This window comes from Oratosquilla oratoria, chromosome 10 (genome assembly GCF_046742065.1).
Source record: "Oratosquilla oratoria isolate Oo_2021 chromosome 10, ASM4674206v1, whole genome shotgun sequence".
In the NCBI taxonomy this organism is placed as follows: Eukaryota; Metazoa; Arthropoda; class Malacostraca; order Stomatopoda; family Squillidae; genus Oratosquilla; species Oratosquilla oratoria.
In genome coordinates, this window is record NC_134786.1 from 25,485,322 (window position 1) to 25,504,924 (window position 19,603).

The 19,603-nt window shown below is 44.7% G+C and overlaps 1 protein-coding gene across 2 annotated transcripts in view; it reads right to left on the reverse strand.

Moving 5' to 3' along the window:
- Positions 1-19,603, reverse strand: part of LOC143029163 (proteasome activator complex subunit 4-like) — a 200,170-nt gene that overhangs the window by 96,586 nt on the left and 83,981 nt on the right. For both annotated transcript variants that reach the window (XM_076191649.1, XM_076191648.1), the window contains 5 exons: positions 18,685-18,871; positions 18,369-18,458; positions 9,164-9,382; positions 8,511-8,609; positions 1,913-2,050 (listed from right to left, as the gene is read on the reverse strand). In XM_076191649.1, the coding sequence (XP_076047764.1) occupies positions 1,913-2,050; positions 8,511-8,609; positions 9,164-9,382; positions 18,369-18,458; positions 18,685-18,871 (733 nt within the window). The remainder of the gene's footprint in view (positions 1-1,912; positions 2,051-8,510; positions 8,610-9,163; positions 9,383-18,368; positions 18,459-18,684; positions 18,872-19,603) is intronic.

Consider the following 19,603-nt stretch of genomic DNA (forward strand, 5'->3'; position numbering starts at 1 on the left):
GAGATGAGGTGTCTGAGAAGTATGGTGGGGGTTACTAGGCTGGATAGAGTGAGAAATGAGGAGGTGAGGAGGAGAACAGGGGTGAAAAAGGAGCTGGGAGGTAGGGTTGATGAAAGAATATTAGGATGGTTTGGACACATGGAAAGAATGAGTGAAGAAAGACTAGTAAAAGAGGTGTGGAAGGCAGATGTGGAGGGAGTGAACATGAGGGGACGTCCTAGGATGAGGTGGATGGATGGGGTGAAGGGGGCTTTGGGGAAGAGGGGAATGTCTGTTGAGGAAGGAAGGGAGAGGACGGAAGACAGAGGTGAGTGGAGAATGGTTGTATATGGATGATGTGTGATTGCATGATGCAGCCCGAAGGGATTTCTCCCCGTCCTATCCTTATATGCAGGGGGGGACGGAGAGGGGGGGCCGCCGATTGAATGAAGCAGCCTTGCTGTGGATGTGCTGTGTCTTGCGACACTGCTTCTGACCCAGGGCGGTGGGCAGGGTGCAGGGATGACCCGTCATCCAGGAGGTGCTCAGATGAGAGGGAGGGTGGGAGGGATGTGGAGTGTGTTTAGGGATGTAATGGGTGGGAGTGTTTTTGTGCCTTTCCCTTTTTGGCTACCTCCCTTGAAAGGGGGAAAAAGCCTTGGTATATGTATGTATGTATGTAAATATGAGCCCAATCATGTGTGAGGCAGCTTAGTAGAATGGGCATACATCATCTTTCAGTGTTAACTAGCCTTGTTCTAAGTGTCATGTGATTGCTATAGCAATATGGTTAAATAAACTGTTCTCTTTACCTAAGTTTCATATTTGTGTACAGACAGTAGGCAATGGCTAATAATCCTGTTAGGTTCCAGGCTAGCGAGAACTATGAGAATTGTGTGTAGGTTGTCCTACCTCTGTCTGAGCAATGTTATGGGACTTTAGTACATTGACAGCATCTGGGGCAATTTCTGTTGTGAAGCCTATTTTCTGCACTGTTACAATTTCAATGCTGTGGTGGTCTGAACAGTAATTCTATTGTAGTTCTCTTTTGTCATAGGAAGAAATTTTCAGTTGGGTTGATGTCTGAGGGAGTTGGGTTAAGTCTGGAGTTTGAGAATTGATCTTGGAGTGCTTGTTTTGGGATCCAAGTATGTATTTACCTATTTGTAGTATATTAGAAAGGAGCAATGCTCACTGGGTCCTGTCTCTTATTCTCTAATCTTTTATCATACCTAGCATCAAATTCCTGTACAGTTCCAACTTAATATATATTCTTGATTTCCAATTATCATATTTAGCTCTGAATTCGTGTATTGTTTGAGCTTGGGCTATATCACTTCCTAAGCTATTCCAAGTATTCATGTATTTATATGGAAAACTGTTTTTCTTCACATTCTTTAGACATGTGATCTTTCTTAATTTGCTCCCATGACCTCTTAAAGCACTCCCATCTTTTATCAGATTTCTTCTGTCAATGCAATCTATCTCCTATAGTGACCTGACTACTGTAATCATATCACCTCTTTCACTTCAATCTTTCAAGGTTGGCAGACCTAGCACTTTTAGTCTTTCCTCATATGGTTTATCTGCCAGGTTAGGGACCAGTTTGGTTACTACCCTTTGTATTTCCTCAACCCTACTTACATCCTTCACTCGGTGTGGGGACCATACTAATGACACATATTCCGGTCTTGGACAGATCAGGGGTTCAATGAGTTTTTTTTCGTCACCTCTTCATCCATATTGTGAAATGCCACTTTGATAATTTCCAGTAGTCCATATGTGTTTTTGTACAATGTGCTACTAGGTGTAGGTGATAGGCTATTGATGTTGATGATTAAATAGGATGTTCTTGGTGTATTTTTTATTGTTGTTGCATAAGGATGGGAAGGATGCAAGAAGGAAAAATTATCACAAATACTAATTCACTAACCTCTGACAGAAGAAGGAGGTTAAATATGAGTTCTTCATCTAAATGTTCTTCCTCTAAGACATCATCACTTTCAGTTAAGGTTAAAATAAGCCGACAAACTCCTGGAACAAGGGCTTTAAGGGCTTCTGGAGGGTTAACCTGAATAAAAAACATATCAGTAATTACAATCACTAAATTATAATAAATTACATTTACAAAGTCACAGGGGGACATTTCAGTCCATAAAGACTTAAATGACTTGAGTCATAATGCAAAAAGGTTGAGGCAGGTTCTACAAACATACATTCATACATACATACATATACCAAGGCTTTTTCACCCTTACAAGGAAGGTAGCCAAAAATGAAAAGGCATAAAATCATTCCCACCCATTCCATCCATAAATACACTCCACTCCCCTCCACCCTCCCTCTTATCTTAGCACCTCCTGGATGACGGGTCATCCCTGCACCCTGTCCACTGCCCTGGGTAACTTAACAGTACACCAATCACAAACACAAACAATGCTGTGCACATTTTTAATACAATCATACAAAACGCAGACAAGAGATACATCCCTAGAGGCAACAGAAAATCACACAACCCCAACTTCACACCAGAAATCCAAGGCCTCATCAAACAATACCCCCCAAACATAGCAGACAAAATACAAACACTAAACACTGTGATTGCCAATAAAATACACAAACAAAAAACACAAAATTGGCAACACTTTATCAATACACTTGATCACAAAACAAACACCAGCAAATTGTACAAAACACTCAACAGCATTACACTATCCAACAGTAATGCAACACGCTCTCACACAGCAATAATCACAACAACAATCTACCCTCAAACAGACAACAAGCAAACACACTCATAAATCCTTTTGCACAGACAAGCCATCTCACTTCTCACCGTGACGACCGACGCACTATTCGACGTAAGAAAGACTTTCCCACAGACTCAGATTATACACCCTTCATAGACAGTCAGACAAAACACATAATACATCATCTCAAGCACTCACCTGCCTGTGGCTCTGATAACATAAGTAACATCCACCTAAAACACATTGGACCACAAGGTATACACGCACTCACAAACAATGCAAACTACAGTTATTCACATAACACTATACCCGACATCTGGAAGCATGGTAAAATAATCACCATTCCAAAACAGAACAAAGATCCAACAATCCCAACATCGCACCGCCCAATCACACTTCTCTGCACCCCCTCTAAAGTCATTGAATGCCTAATACTTAAACTTGTCACACATATTCCCCTTGCTGACTCACAACATGGTTTTAGGCCACTACACTCCACAAACACTCTTCTGATAAACCTTACACAAAGAATTTTAGATGGCATTAATTCAGATAGGCCCCACCACAGAACACTTCTTATAACATTAGACATTAGTAAAGTTTTGATGCTATCCCCTGCCACAACCTAACAAATAAAATATATAACACAGACATGCACAATAACACCAAAAGATGGCTGGCCAATTATCTGGCAGGTAGGAATGCTTACGTGTCATATAATGGCCAATCATCGCACATCAGAAACGTTAAGAATGGAGTACCACAGGGCTCTGTTCTATCCCCCACGCTCTTTAATCTATACATGCATGACTTACCCACACCAGACACCTCAGAAATACAAATCTCTTCCTACGCAGACGACATAACAATCACATGCACACATCGTAACACAAAGCTGCAGAAATAATCCAGCCATACCTTGATACACTCAACACATAGTTCATCACAAACAGACTCAAAATAGCTCCAACCAAATCTACAGCAACACTTCTCACCAACTGGACAAAAGAACACAAATACATACTTCATCTCTACATCAACACTCTAATACCACACACAAACACACCGAAAATTCTTGGTGTAACATACGATACATCCATGTCTTTCAAACAACACATCACAAACATAAAAAACAAATGCACACCTAGACTTAACACACTTAAGTCAATCGCTGGAACAACATTTGGACAAAACAAAGAAACTAATTCAACAATATACAAACAATGCATACGCTCAGTAATGAATTATGCGAGTCCTGCATGGGCTCCTAATCTCAGTGAGACACACCACAACACCCTTCAAATCATACAAAACAAAGCCCTAAAAATGTAATTTTTGCAGGAAAATTAATTTTTCCCTGATACAAACCTGAGGTACTCCTTACCCAAGGATACGCGGCGCGTTTCTACCGCTAACACTGTGTGTGCTTGAAAACACCTCACTCCGAGGGTCTGGGCAACCATTATCCTCAGTAAGGGGCCCTCCTGGGGCAAGGGGGCCCCCCCTCCCCCCACAAGGGTAGGAGGGTAGAAGCTCCATTGTCTGAGCCAGGTATGAAATTAGTCACGAGGGTTGACAGGCCAGGGAGAAGGAACTACTAGCTGGGTGGATGAGGAGGGCCATTAGAGGTAAGGAGTACCTCAGGTTTGTATCAGGGAAAAATTAATTTTCCTGCGAAAATTACATTTGTTCCGAAGAATACAAACTCTTCGGTACTCCTTACCCAAGGAGACTTGGACTTAGGGGGGAAGGAAGTATTTGTCTAGCCTGGGAAACCCTCGTAAGGAGAAAATGTAGAGTGCTAAGATCTACGTTGACCAGACCCTTATACATTCCCCGAAACTGTGAAGGGCACCTGGATCTGTTCCCAGAGTGGAGACAGACAGGGCATACTCACTTTGTACTCCTTGTAGGGCTCGAACTGATTCCCTTGGAATGCTTGAGAGCCCTCGGTGAGGTAAGGGAATGTAGGAGTATGAGAAGGACTTGAGATAGGTATCCCCGTGGTTGCCGATCCAGAACTTGGATGAGGCTTCAGGGTTGGCTGTGTGCCATTGGTACGGGGTATGTTATCTCAGGACTTCTTGGGCGGCCACTATGGGGCCTAGAGAGAAGGTCCCTAAGGATTCCCACATGACATCTTTGAGGTAAAAGGAAGTGAACGTAGTCTGGGACTTCCATATACCTGCTTGAAGGACCTGGTTGACTGACCGATTCTTTCGGAAGACAAGGGAGGGCCCTATTGCCCTGAGGTCATGAGCTTTTGCTCCAGGGTAATCCGTGGGGCTCGAGGCGTAGGCCCTGCGGATGACTTCCTTGATCCAGTAAGAAATGGAAGTCTTAGTGACGGGCTTGGGTGTACCCCTGGTAGAGACGAACAGTCTTGGCAAGTCTGGTCTAAGATGCTTCGTCCTCTTGAGGTAGGTCCGGATAGCACGTACCGGGCATAGGACCATTTCTGCATGTTCGCCCCCTACAAAGTCGTCCAAGGAAGGAATACTAAAGGACCAGAATCTAGGGTCGGCTTTGGCCGGATCCTGGTTTTTGGCAACGAATTGGGGCAGAAAAGTGAAGGAGACCTCTTGCCATCCTTTGGAGTGGGCGACTCGATAAGAGATGGCATGCAACTCCCCGACCCTCTTGGAAGACGCCAGGGCCAAGAGAAAAACTGTCTTCAAGGTGAGGTCCTTGAAATTAGCATCTCGGAGGGGTTCGTAAGGGGGGCCCCGCAGAGCGTTGAGGACTAATGCCACATCCCATGGAGGAGAAGTGATCTCCCTGGGGGGGCATGATTTTCTGAAATGTCTGAAGAGCATGGAAATTTCTGGAGACAGGGCTAGATCCATGCCCTTCAGAGAAAACACCTGATTAAGGGCTGCCCTATAGCCCTGCACTGCCGAGAGGGAGATCTTCTTGGACTTCCGGAGGAAGTGGAAGAAGGAGGCAATCAGAGGAATGGTGGCTTGCTCTGGGGCTATTGCTCGGGAGTGGCACCATTCTGCAAAAGCATTCCACTTCCCTTGATAAAGGGCAGCTGAGGAAGAGCGAATAGGGGAGGACATGTCTTCTGCCACTTCTTTGGGGAAACCCTTCTCTAGGAGGATCCGGACCATAGTCTGAACGCGTGAAGCGCCAGGGCTGACGGGTTCTTGTGCCAGGCCCCGTTGACTGGTTGATGTAGAAGGTCGGGTCTTCCCTGAAGGGCCAGGGGCTCCTCCACTGCTAGCTCGAGGGCGTCTGGAAACCATGGGGCTTCCGGCCACCAGGGAGCGATCAAAGTCATCCGAAGGTTGGATGTGGTTCGTACTCTCTGGAGCACCTTCTGGAGCAAGGGAAACGGTGGGAAAGCGTAGGTGTCGAGGTTGTCCCAGCTTTGCAGAAGAGCATCCTCTCCCGCTGCCAGCGGATCCGGGAGAGGGCTGAAATACACCGGGAGAGGGCTGAAATACACCGGGAGCTGGTGGTTCCATCTGGTGGCGAAAAGGTCCACCAGAGGGGAGCCCCATTTGTTGATGAGGAAGGTCGCCACTTCCGGATGGAGGGACCACTCCGTGCTGATTACCTGACTCCTTCTGCTGAGGTGGTCCGCCCAGACATTCTTCTTCCCTGGGATGTAGCGAGCTCTGAGTGCTACTTGGAGGTTCTCGGCTAATAGGAGGATCTCCATAGTGAGATGGCAGAGGTCCTGGGAGACTGTGCCCCCCTGCTTGTTCAGGTAGGCTACTACCGAGGAATTGTCCGACATGATGCCCACAACTTTCCCCGAGATTTGACCCGAGAAGTGACGGAGAGCCAGCAGTACCGCTTTCAATTCTAGCCAGTTGATATGGGCTGTCCGCTCGACCGTGGACCAGGAACCGCTGACGTGATCGTCGTTGAGGTGGGCCCCCCAGCCCTCCTTGGAGGCATCGGAGAAGAGGAGGACTTCGGGGGGAGATGGGCCGAGGGGCATCCCCACGAGCAGGTTGCACGGGTCCTTCCACCAGAGAAGAGAATGCTTGACCTCTCCGGTAAGGGTGATGTGTTGACGGGTGTTTCCCCTTAGCGGGGACCACTGGGACTTGAGGAGCCACTGTAGGGGTCGCATTCTCAGTCTGCTCCTGGGTATTAACCTCTCGACGGAGGCCATGTGGCCCAGGAGGACTTGGCACTGTTTGGCTGTGAGGAACCCGGTCGATAGTGCCTGCACGACGAGAGAAGAGAGATTCTGGATTCGCTTCTCTACTGGGAATGCCTGCATGAGGGAAGAGTCCAGAACCATACCCAGGTACGTGACTCTCTGTCTTGGAATGAAATCTGACTTCGTCTGGTTGACCATGGAGCCCAATTTGCGGATGAAAGCTAGGACCGTCCCCAGGTGGTCGCGGCATAGCTGGGCGGAGTGTGCCAGGATCAGCCAATCGTCCAGGTAACGGAGGAGGCGAATCCCTCTGGAGTGGGACCACGCTGAGACGAGTTTGAACACTCTGGTGAAGACTTGGGGTGCTGTGGAGAGGCCGAAGCATAGGCAGGTGAATTGAAAGGTGGTGCCCTTGTGGACGAAGCGGAGGAATTTTCGGGATGAGGGATGCACAGGTATTTGGAAATAGGCGTCCTGGAGGTCCAGGGACACCATGAAGTCCCCTTCCCTGATAGACGCCCTCACGGCCTCTGGGGTGTCCATCCGGAACTTCGTCAGGGAAAGGAACTTGTTGAGAGGAGACAGATCGATGACAGGTCTCCACCCCCCTGTAGCCTTTGGTACTAGGAATAGCCTCAAGTAGAACCCCGGGTCCGGAGTTGAGACTTCCTCGAGTGCTCCTTTCTGGAGCAGAGTGGAGATTTCCTCCACTAGGGCCCGCCCGCGATCCGAGTCCGGATGGTAGTTGCTGACTTGGATGGGATAGGGGGAGAGGCTGGGGATGGTGTGAAAAGGAAGACGATAGCCTGCCTTGATAACCTGGATGGTCCAGTCCTCCGCCCCGGCAGCCTCCCATTCTCTCCAGTAGAGAGAGAGGCAACCTCCTATCCTGTGCGGGAGGGCAGGCGAGTTCCTAGAATTTCCTGCGTTGGGGTCCAGAGCCTCTATGATGTTTGCGCCCCTGTTCTCTATTACAATTACAGGCTGCACAAATACAACACCTACAGACCATTTACACCATGAAACTAAAGTCCTCAAAGTCAAGGACCACCTCGACATGAGAGGCACACAAACACTTGCCGCAGCCACCACAAACACATCACACCCGCTACACTACATAGCAGAACACCCACACACACCAAGAAACATTAAAACAACACCCAAAGACCTGTATCACACACAGATACTCTCTTCTCTTCCTCCACAACCACCAAATACCAGCCTCCGGAAACATATTCATAATCATATCACTCACCGCTCCATTAACACACTGAAAGACAACACACTGCTGCATGCCAAACCCCCTGATATCCACCCTTCTGAATCCTCTCTCCCACGAAAGGACAGAGTCCACCTGGCCAGACTGCAGTGTGGCCACCACCCAGCACTTCTAAGCTACCAGAAGAGGCTGGATGACCGCATTGTGAACAGCTGCCCAGGATGTAACACTTCACCCCATACCATACAACACATAATGGAAGACTGCATTATACACAATCATGCACGCAAACAACACAACATACACTCTATAAAGGATTTGTGGGAAAACCCAGTTTCGGCTGTGGCATTCCTTGGGGAGACATGACTGCTCGGACAGACAGTCTAGGGAATGACGACAACAACAACAATAACAACAACAACAAAGCTATCAATGTAAATACCTTTGCTGCAGCAAGACACATATTTGCAATAAATCTCCCTGCTACACATGTTTCCAGGATGCGGCCTTTGGTGTATGTTTGTAATCGCTGCAAGGCTGCCTGAGGATGCAAAGATGAACAAGTTAGTAAATCATGATAAAAATTTATAAACAAGACATATATCTATAAAATTTTAAGATACCAAGAGACAACTTGTCCAAGTAGTAACTCTAAACTGTTCAACAAGTAAGTATCCCTAAATAGATATATATACTGTATATGATTTGGCTGATTCAATCTAACAGTGTAAACTCCCCCTTTCAGAGGAGATATTGTCTCCTTATGGAAAACTTTTTGAAGCAAGGAACTTATACCAAAGTCCCTTTCTTCCATAAGGGGGGTAGCTGAGTTGAAGCACATATACACTTTATTCACCGTTAAAACCCCATTTAACTCCTCTCAGCACCTCTGTGATTGATGAGCTCATCATTCATCTATGAGTTATGATTAGTCTTTGATGAATGCTGTGTGACTATGGTCAATGAAGATGCCTCTAGATTCCCTAAAGGACTGAATGCTTGTAACCATGCAGTCAATACCCCAGTACAGGATGAAACTGATAGAAAGAGTAAAGAAAAAGAAGAACTGATGATGATGATTAAATTAACCCTTACCTGATATATCTTTGGGTGTGACTGAATCAAAATGGCTGAGAAGGTGGATGAAAGTCCCATTTCTACCATATTCTCTTGACCATTCATCTTTTCAGTTTCTCTATCTAACTGAGTTGTTTGTTCCAATGCAGAATTTTCGATGAGGGCAAAGGATCGGTCTATAAACTGTAGCACAAAATCTTCAAAGCCAGCTGTTTGTAAGCAGACCTGCTGCTCTACCTGCACACATCAAATTATATATAAAAATAATGAGCAAAACTCAAATTTCCTTCTGCTCTCTACTCTATATACATCACAGTTTTATATTAAAAATAATCACATATATATATATATATATATATATATATATATATATATATATATATATATATATATATATATATATATTTATATATATATATATATATATATATATACTTGTGGAAAAATCAACCTCACAAAAGTCAACCCTTTATTTGTGGCCAATACCAGTGGTCTACTGGGGGTTGGGTCAAAGCACACCCACCCCACACCCATCAAAACATTCATCATCCCTCCTATTTTAGCAACTTGTAGATAAAGGGTCAACATCCCCTGCCCCCAACCCCACCAATAAACACACCCCAAACCACCATACTATTTGGGTTAGACAATGCAGCAAAACATAGCACTTCCACAACAGGGCCTGATAGCCAGAACTGGTTTACTCCTATTACTTCAACATATGGAAACCTTCCTCTTCATCCATTCAAAATAACTTATTGAAGCAAGTAAGAACATACTTGTAAGTTACATAATTCTCTCACCCATCCCATTCACAATCTTTTACACAAGTATATATAGAAACGAGATGCAGGGCGAAATGCTGTGATGGAAGGGAGGGAGGAGGATGGAGGGGAGTGGAGTGTGATAGTGATGGAATGGGTGGAAGTGGTTTTTATGCCTTTGTTTTTTGGATACCTCCCTTTAAGGGGGGGAAAAAGCCTTAAGTATATGTATGTATATATGTATGTATATATGTAAGGGGAAGATGGGCAGAATATTTTAGGGAGTTGCTAAATGTGAAGGAGGATAGGGAAGGAAAGATAGCTGCAGTGGGAAATGCGAAGAAAATGAGAGTGATGAGTGAGGAGAATGGAGGAGAAATAAGGAAGGATGAGGTGAAGGCAGTTGTAAAGATGATGAAAGCAGGTAAGGCACCTGGTCTGGATGGATGCCATGCAGAATGTCTGAAAAAGGGAGGTTCAGTGATGGTGGACTGGTTGGTGAGGTTATTTAATGTTTGCTGGAGAGAGGGTAGAGTACCGGAGGACTGGAGAGGTGCCTGTATAGTTCCTCTTTACAAGGGAAAAGGGGACAAGTGTGAATGTAGTAGTTTCAGAGGGATTAGCCTGTTAAGTGTAGTAGGGAAGGCTTATGGGAGGATCTTAATTGAGAGGATTAGGAGAGGAACAGAAGGAGTAATTGGTGAGGAACAGTGTGGATTTAGGACAGGTAGAGGTTGTATAGATCAGATCTTTGTGGTAAGACAGATATGTGAGAAAGCTATAGGAAAGGGGAAGGATGTTTTTTGGGCTTTTATGGATCTGGAAAAGGTTTATGATAGGGTAGACAGAAAGGCACTGTGGGAGGTTATGCAGATTTATGGGATAGGAGGAAAGCTTCTAGGAGCTGTCAAGAGTTTTTATGAGAGTAGTAGAGCTTGTGTCAGGATTAGAAATGGAGAGAGTGAGTGGTTTGAGGTAAAGGTGGGACTTCGTCAAGGATGCGTTATGTCGCCCTGGCTGTTCAACTTATACATGGATGGGGTGGTGTGAGAGGTGAATGCTAGGGTAGTGGGTCAGGGATTGGAGATGGTTAAAGAAAATGGAGAAAAGTGGGAGGTGAGCCAGCTGTTGTTTGCGGACGACACTGCGCTTGTGGCAGGGTCAGAGGAGGGATTGAGGAAGTTGGTGGCAGAGTTTGGGAGAGTATGTGATAGAAGAAAGCTAAAGATAAATGTAGGTAAAAGTAAGGTGATGAGATGTACAAGGGGTGAAGGTGGCAGTAGACTGGAAGTGAACATTAATATTGAAGTGGTTAAGGGAGAGCGACTGGAGGAAGTGGATAGTTTTAGATACTTGGGTGCAAGTGTAGCAGGAAAAGGTGGAGTGAAGGTGGAGGTAGAATGTAGATTGAGAGAAGCGAGTAAATGCCTTGGTGGATTAAAGAGTGTAATGAGGAATAGACATTTGGGAATGGATGCGAAGAGGAGACTGTATGAAGGAGTGATTGTGCCAACAGCACTGTATGGGGCAGAAACGTGGAACATAAGAGAAGAAGAGAGAAGGAGTTTGAATGTGTTTGAGATGAGGTGTCTGAGAAGTATGGTGGGGGTTACTAGGCTGGATAGAGTGAGAAATGAGGAGGTGAGGAGGAGAACAGGGGTGAAAAAGGATTTGGGAGATAGGGTTGATGAAAGAATATTAGGATGGTTTGGACACATGGAAAGAATGAGTGAAGAAAGACTAGTAAAAGAGGTATGGAAGGCAGATGTGGAGGGAGTGAACATGAGGGGACGTCCTAGGATGAGGTGGATGGATGGGGTGAAGGGGGCTTTGGGGAAGAGGGGAATGTCTGTTGAGGAAGGAAGGGAGAGGACGGAAGACAGAGGTGAGTGGAGAATGGTTGTATATGGATGATGTTGTGATTGCATGAGGAGGAATGGGCAGGGGGGTGGGGGGTGGGGTAGTATGTGTGAGTAAATTTTGACGCAGCCCGAAGGGATTTTCTCCCCGTCCTCTCCTTATATGCAAGGGGGGGCGGAGAGGGGGGGTCGCCGATTAAATGAAGCGGCCTTGCTGTGGATGTGCTGTGTCTTGCGACACTGCTTCTGACCCAGGGCGGTGGGCAGGGTGCAGGGATGACCCGTCATCCAGGAGGTGCTCAGATGAGAGGGAGGGTGGGAGGGGTGTGGAGTGTATGTAGGGATGAAATGGGTGGGAGTGTTTTTATGCCTTTCCCTTTTTGGCTACCTCCCTTGTAAGGGGGAAAAAGCCTTGGTATATGTATGTATGTATGTATGTATATATGTATGTATGTATATATACAAAATTTTGAAAGTAATAAAAAGATGTTTTAGAAGGAAATTACAAGAGGAAGAGGAAGAGGAAGCAAATTGAGTAGAGAAGAAAAGGTAAAAGGTGCAGACAGAGAAATGATAATGGAAGAAAAGGCAGTAAGGGGAAGATGGGTAGAGTATTTTAGGGAGTTGCTCCATGTGAAGGAGGATAGGGAGGGAAAGATAGTTGCAGTGGGAAGTGCTAAGAAAATGACCGTGATGAGTGAGGAAAATGGAGGAGAAATAAGGAAGAATGAAGTGAAGGCACTTGTTAAGATGATGAGAGCAGGTAAGGCACCTGGGTTGGATAGATGCCATGCAGAATGTCTAAAAAAAGGAGGTACATTGATGGTGGACTGGCTGGAAGATTGGAGGAGTGCCTGTATAGTTCCTCTTTACAAGGGAAAAGGGGACAAGTGTGAGTTTAGTAGTTTCAGAGGGATTAGCTTGTTAAGTGTAGTTGGGAAGGCTTATGGGAGGATCTTGATTGACAGGCTTAGGAGAGGAACAGAGGGAGTAATTGGTGAGGAACAGTGTGGATTTAGGACAGGTAGAGGTTGCGTAGATCAGATTTTTGTGGTAAGACATATGTGAGAAAGCTATAGGAAAAGGTAAGGATGTTTTTTGGGCTTTTATGGATCTGGAAAAGGCTTATGACAGGGTAGACAGGAAGGCACTGTGGGAGGTTTTGCAGATATATGGGAGAGGATGAAAGCTTTTCAGAGCTGTCAAGAGTTTTTCCTAGAGTAGTAGAGCATGTGTCAGGATTAGAAATGGAGAGAGTAAGTGGTTCGAGGTAAAGGTGGTACTTCGTCAGGGATGTGTTATGTTGCCCTGGCTGTTCAACTTATATATGGATGGGGTGGTGCGAGAGGTACATGCAAGGGTGGTGGGTCAGGGATTGGAGATGTTTAAAGAAAATGGAGAAAAGTGGGAGGTGAGCCAGGTGTTGTTTGCAGATGACACTGCGCTTGTGGCAGGATAAGAGAAAGGATTGAGGAAGTTGGTGACAGAGCTTGGGAGGGTGTGTGGAAGAAGGAAGCTGAAGATAAATGTGGGTAAAAGTAAGGTAATGAGATGTACAAGGGGAGAAAGTGGCAGCAGACTGGTAGAGAGTATTAAGGGAGAAAGAATGGAGTAAGTGGATAGCTTTAGATACTTGGGTGGGAACGTGGCGGGAAAGGGAGGAGTGGAGGTGGAGATACAATGTAGAATAAGAGATGCGAGTAAATGCCTTGGGGGATTAAAAAGTGCAATGAGAAATAGACATTTAGGAATGGATGCTAAGAGGAGATTGTATGATGGGGTGACTGTGCCAACAGGACTCTATGGAGCAGAAACATGGAACATAACAGAGGAAGAAAGAGTTTAAATGTGTTTGAGATGAAACGTCTGAGAACTATGGTAGGGATTACTTGGCTGGATATAGTGAGAAACGAGGAGGTCAGGAGGAGAGAAGGTGTGGAAAAGGAGTTGGGAGGTAGGGTTGATAGAGAGAGTATTAGGATGGTTTGGACACATGGAAAGAATGAGTGAAGAAAGATTAGTAAAAGAGGTGTGGAAGGCAGCAGTGGAGAGAGTGAACATGAACGGACAACTATGGATGAGATGGATGTATGGGGTAAAAGGGCCATTGGGAAAGAGGATGTCTGTTGAGGAAGGAAGGGAGAAGACAAGATAGGGGTGAATGGAGAATGGTGGTGTATGGATGATGCTGTGATGCATGGAAGAGAGTGGGTATGGGATGGGGGGTTAGGGAGTATGAGCAAATGATATTTTGACACAGCCAGAAGAGATTTTTCCCAGTCTCCTCTTTTTCTGCATGGGGGACAGAAAGAGAAAGAGAGGGGGGGGGGGGGTTTGCTGATTAAATGAAGTGGTCTTGCTGTGGATGTCCTGTGTCTTCCTGCATTACTTCTGAACCACGGCAGTGGGCGAGATGCAGGGATGACCCATCATGCAGGAGGAGCCAAGAAAAGAGAGAGGGAGGGGTGGTAATTGGGAGTAGAGTATGTGGAGATGTAATCGGGAGTACATATATATACATATATCAAGGCTTTTTCCCCATTACTAGGGAGGTAGCCAAAAAGGAAAAGGCATAAAATCATTCCCACCCATTCCATCCCTGAATACACTCCACACCCCTCCACCCTCCCTCTTATCTTAGCACCTCCTGGATGACGGGTCATCCCTGCACCTTGTCCACTGCCCTGGGTCAGAAGCAGTGTTGCAAGACACAGCCCATCCACAGCAAGGCCGCTTCATTAAATCGGCGACCCCCCCCTCTCCGTCCCCCCATGCATAAAGGAGAAGACGGGGAGAAATCCATTCGGGCTGCGTCAAAATTTCCTCACACATACTACCTCACACTACTAGCCAAAGTCGAAATTCATAAATTCACTCCTGATTGCTTTTTCAGCAATCAGGAGTGAATTTATGAATTTCGACTTTGTCTACCTCCATTGTAAGGGTGAAAAAGCCCTTCGAATATATACATAAATACATATACCAAAGGCTTTTTCCCCCCTTGCAAGGTAGGTAGCCAAAAAACAAGGCATAGAAACCATTCCCACCCATTCCATCCCCTACATACTCCACTCCCCTCTACCCTCTTTCTTATCTTGGCACCTCCTGGATGACGGGTCATCACTGCATCTTGTCCACTCCCCTGGGTGTGTTGCAAGACACAGCACATCCACAGCAAGGCTAATTCATTAATCTGGCGACCCCCCTCTCCATCCCCTCATGCAGAAAAGGAGATGTGGAGAAATCCCTTCGGGCTGTGTCGATTTATTTCTCATACATACTCCCTCACCTTCAATCCCCCACCCACTCCCCCTCATGCATCACAGCATCATCCATATACAACCATTCTCCATTCACCCCAAATCTTCTGTCATCTCTCTTCCTTCCTCAACAGACATTCCTCTCTTTCCCAAAGCCCCTTTCACCCCATCCATCCATCTCATCCTAGGACACCCCCTCATGTTCACTCCTTCCACCTCTGCCTTCCACACCTCTTTTACTAATCTTTCTTCACTCATTCTTTCCATGTGTCCAAACCATCCTAATACTCTTTCATCAACCCTATCTCCCAACTCCCTTTCCACCCCCATTCTCCTCCTCACCTCCTCTTTTCTCACTCTATCAAACCTAGTAACCCCCATCATACTTCTCAGGCATTTCATCTCAAATACAATCAAACTCCTCTCTTCATCTCTTATGCTACATGTTTCTGCCTTGTGCAGTGCTGTCAGCCCAATCACTCCTTCATACAATCTTCTCTGAGCATCCATTTCCAAATGTCTATTTGTTATTACACTTTTAATCCACCAAGGCATTTACTCGCTTCTCTCAATCTACATTCTACCTCCACCCCAACTCCTCCCTTTCCTGCCACATTTGCACCAAAGTACCTAAAACTATCCACTTCTTCCAGTCTCCCTTTATACTCACTTCCAGCCTGCTGCACTCTCTCCCCTTGTACATTTCATCACCTTACTTTTACCCACATTTATCTTGAACTTCCTTCTTTCACACACCTTTCCAAACTGTCATTAACTTCCTCAATCCCTCCTCTGATCCTGCTATAAGTGCAGTGTCATCAGCAAACAACAACTGACTTCCATTCACCTCTCGCACCACCCCATACATGTATAAATTGAACAATTGGGGTGACATAACACATCCCTGATGAAGTCCTCAAACCACTCACTCTCTCTATATCTAATCCTAACACAAGCTCTATTACTCTTGCAAAAACTCGACTGCTCTTAACAGCTTTCCTCCTATTCCATATATCTACAATACCTCCCACAGTACATCCTTACCTTTACCTATAGCTTTCTCACATTCTCACATATCTGTCTTACCACAAAAATCTGATCTACGCAACCCCTACCTGTCCTAAAACCACAGTGTTCCTCACCAATTACTCCCTCTGTTCCTCTCCTAATCCTCTCAATCAAGATCCTCCCATAAGCCTTACCAACTACACTTAAACTGATCCCTCTGAAACTACTACACTCATACTTGTCCCCTTTTCCCTTGTAAAGTAGAACTACACAGACACCTCCTGTCCTCTGGCACTCTACCCTCTCTTAAACAAACATTAAATAACCTCACCAGCCAGTCCACCATTACTGTACCTCCTTTCTTCAGACATTCTGCATGGCATCCATCCAACCCAGGTGCCTTACCTGCTCTCATCATCTGAACAGCAGCTTTCACTTCATCTTTCCTTATTTCTCCTCCATTTTCCTCACTCATCACAGTCATTTTCTTAGCGCTTGCCACTGCAACTACCTTTCCTCCCTATCCTTCTTCACATTTACCAACTTCCTAAAATACTCTGCCCACCATACTCTCATGGCCTTCTCCTCCATTATCATCTCTCCATCTGCACCTTTTACCTTTTCTTCTCTACTTGATTCGCCTCCTCTTCCTCTTTTAATTTCTTTCCAAAACATCTTTTTATTACTTTCAATATTTTCTGTCATACTCTTACCCCATTTTACATCTACTCTCCTCTTTCCCTCCTTTATCTTATGCTTTCTCTTCTCTTTACTTTGTACCATTCATACAATTCCCTCATCCTAATTTGTAACCAATCTATAAAAGCCTACCTCTTCTCTTCTACAACCTTCTTTGCTTCCTCATCCCACCACTCACTACCCTTCCTTCTATTTCCTCCTGTCCTCTTGTTTCACACACCATCTTTGCACATCTTATGACTCCCTTCTTGAACCATCCCCATTCCTCCTCCACTCCTAGTTCTACTCTATCCTTCGCTCCCTCCCAACCCTCTCTCAGCTTCTTATACTCGTTCTCCTTCTCTTTCTCATTTAAGCAGTTCACTCTAAGTACCTCCCTACCTTCCGCCCTTTTCCTCTTTCTCCACCTATTCTCCACTCTCAACTTACCTTCCACCAAAAAATGATCTAATATTCCCCCACTCTCTCCCTTTAGAACATGTACATCCAAAAATCTTCCTACTATACTCCTAGTTACCACTATATAGTCCATTAATGCTCTATCTGCCACCCTGCTATCCACCAACCTCTCCCATGTGCATTTATGCTTGACTTTCTTCCTAAACACTGTATTTGCTATCATCAACTGTCTTTCAAACACATCTCCACCATCAACTCTCCACTCCAATTTATTCTTGGAACTCCATACTTCCCAATCACTCCATCTATTTCTTCATTTCCTACCCTAGTATTAAGGTCTCCCAATACAACTACATTGACATTTCTACCTAATCCCTCTATGTATTCATTTACATCTATCCAAAAAGTCTCCCTTTCTTCTACACTCTTCTCACCACCAGGCCCATATGCATTTACAAAAACCCACATCTCCTTTCCCAGTTTAACGTTCATCCACATTAACCTTAAAGAAACCTCCTTCCACTCCACTACATGCTTACCTTTCTCTTCATTTACTAGTATAGCCACCCCTTCTCTCCCTCATCCCCTCTTCATTCCTGCGAACCTCCCAACTACACTCCAAAACTCACACTCGCCCATCCCTTTCAGCTTAGTTTCAATCAATGCCAACACATCCATCTTTCTTCTCACAAACATACTCCCTATCTCTTCCCTTTCACATGTACCACATCCATGCACATTAAAAGACCCAAACCTTAGGGTACTGATTGGAAAACTCCTAGACCTTCTTATGACTTTACTTTTTTTAGGAATGTCCCCTGTGGGGCTACAGGTAGCAGGATTCCTAGTCCTAACCCCTGTCCTATATTTTATCGCCTCATACAACTCAAACGGGTAAACTTGGTGGCAGCATTCTATTCCCCCACCACAGGGTAGGAGAAAAAAGAAAATGAATATTCAGAGAAATGGTACAGGAGATTAACAAGGGGTTGGGGGACAGCATAACGGAGGGACAGTTGCAGTATACATACAAAATGTAAATATATATATATATTAAAACTTCTAGAGCAAAATTCGGAATTCCTTCTCTTCACTTGTCCATAACATCTGTATCACAATTTAATATCTAAGGCAACTACCTATAATATAGATGTCTGAAAAAAACATAATAAATCTTCACAATGTCACATCATAATTTCATAATGTACACACCAATAAACCTCAAGAAACTTACATCAGTCAGATCCTCAACCTGGTCTACTGCAGCAGAACAATCAACCAATGGTACAAGGGTGATCAAGGTTGAGATGAAATGAAATGTGACCTAAAGACACAAGAAAAGCGAAGCAAAGGATCAATTCAGACATGTGCTGGATTCTCATAATTTTTGTAGCTACAACCATGTCACAAAGTTATGTGATTTTAATGCATTAAGTTTATTTCACTATCTCTCAGTATATGGTTCTTTCAAAACCAACATCAAATTAATATGAAAATTTCTAAGATTTTTTTTTGCTTTCTATGCAAGCAAAGAGAAATTGTGTACTTACCATACATTTCTTTATATCATTTGGATCTATGCCAGGTAAAGACAACATTAAAAGTGGAATGACATGAGTTGGACCTTCAGGATAATACTTTCCTCCCTTCACCAAAGCCCTTGCAACACTAGATACACATTGGAGGGATGCTGTGAGGCGGTGGGGCTCTGTCATTGTCTCTAGTGACAAGTAGAGTCTGTTGGGTGAAAGCAGGAACTACTTAGGACAGAGATTGTTATGTAGGCAGCCAAAAAACAAAGGCATAAAAACCACTCCCACCCATTCCATCCCTACATACTCCACTCCCTTCCCTCCCTCTTATCTTGGCTCCTCCTGGATGATGGGTTATCATTTAGCAACTCCCTACACATATATACGTATATAAATGATATGGATGAGGGAGTAAATCATTACATGAACTTTTTTGCTGACGATGCCAAATTACTCAAGAGAGTAAGCACGGAAGAAGATTGCAGATCGCTACTAGAAGACCTAGACAAAATTTGGGAATGGAGTCAGAGATGCAAGATGAACTTCAACATTAAGAAATGTAGCATAATGGAATTTGGAAAAAGCAAAAATAGAGTATTGGGTCAATATAGAATTGGAAACAAAGAAGTCAAAAAAGTTACAAAGGATTACAAAGGATTACAAAGGCGGAGCATGCCGACAGGAGACCTTTTGGTCCATATCTAGGTCGGATGCAAAAAATCATAATAATGAAATAATAAATAAAAACTATAATAATGTAAATAACAAATAAAATAAATAAATGCATAGGCATAGTTAACCCGTTGTGTACGACCGACGTAATATTACGTCACCTAAAAGGTTACCGCTGTGACGATCGACGTAATGATCCGTCGCGTAAGTGGCTTTCATTTGTTGCTATGTAACTTTTGAAATACCCGCCCCCTGAGCTTCTACC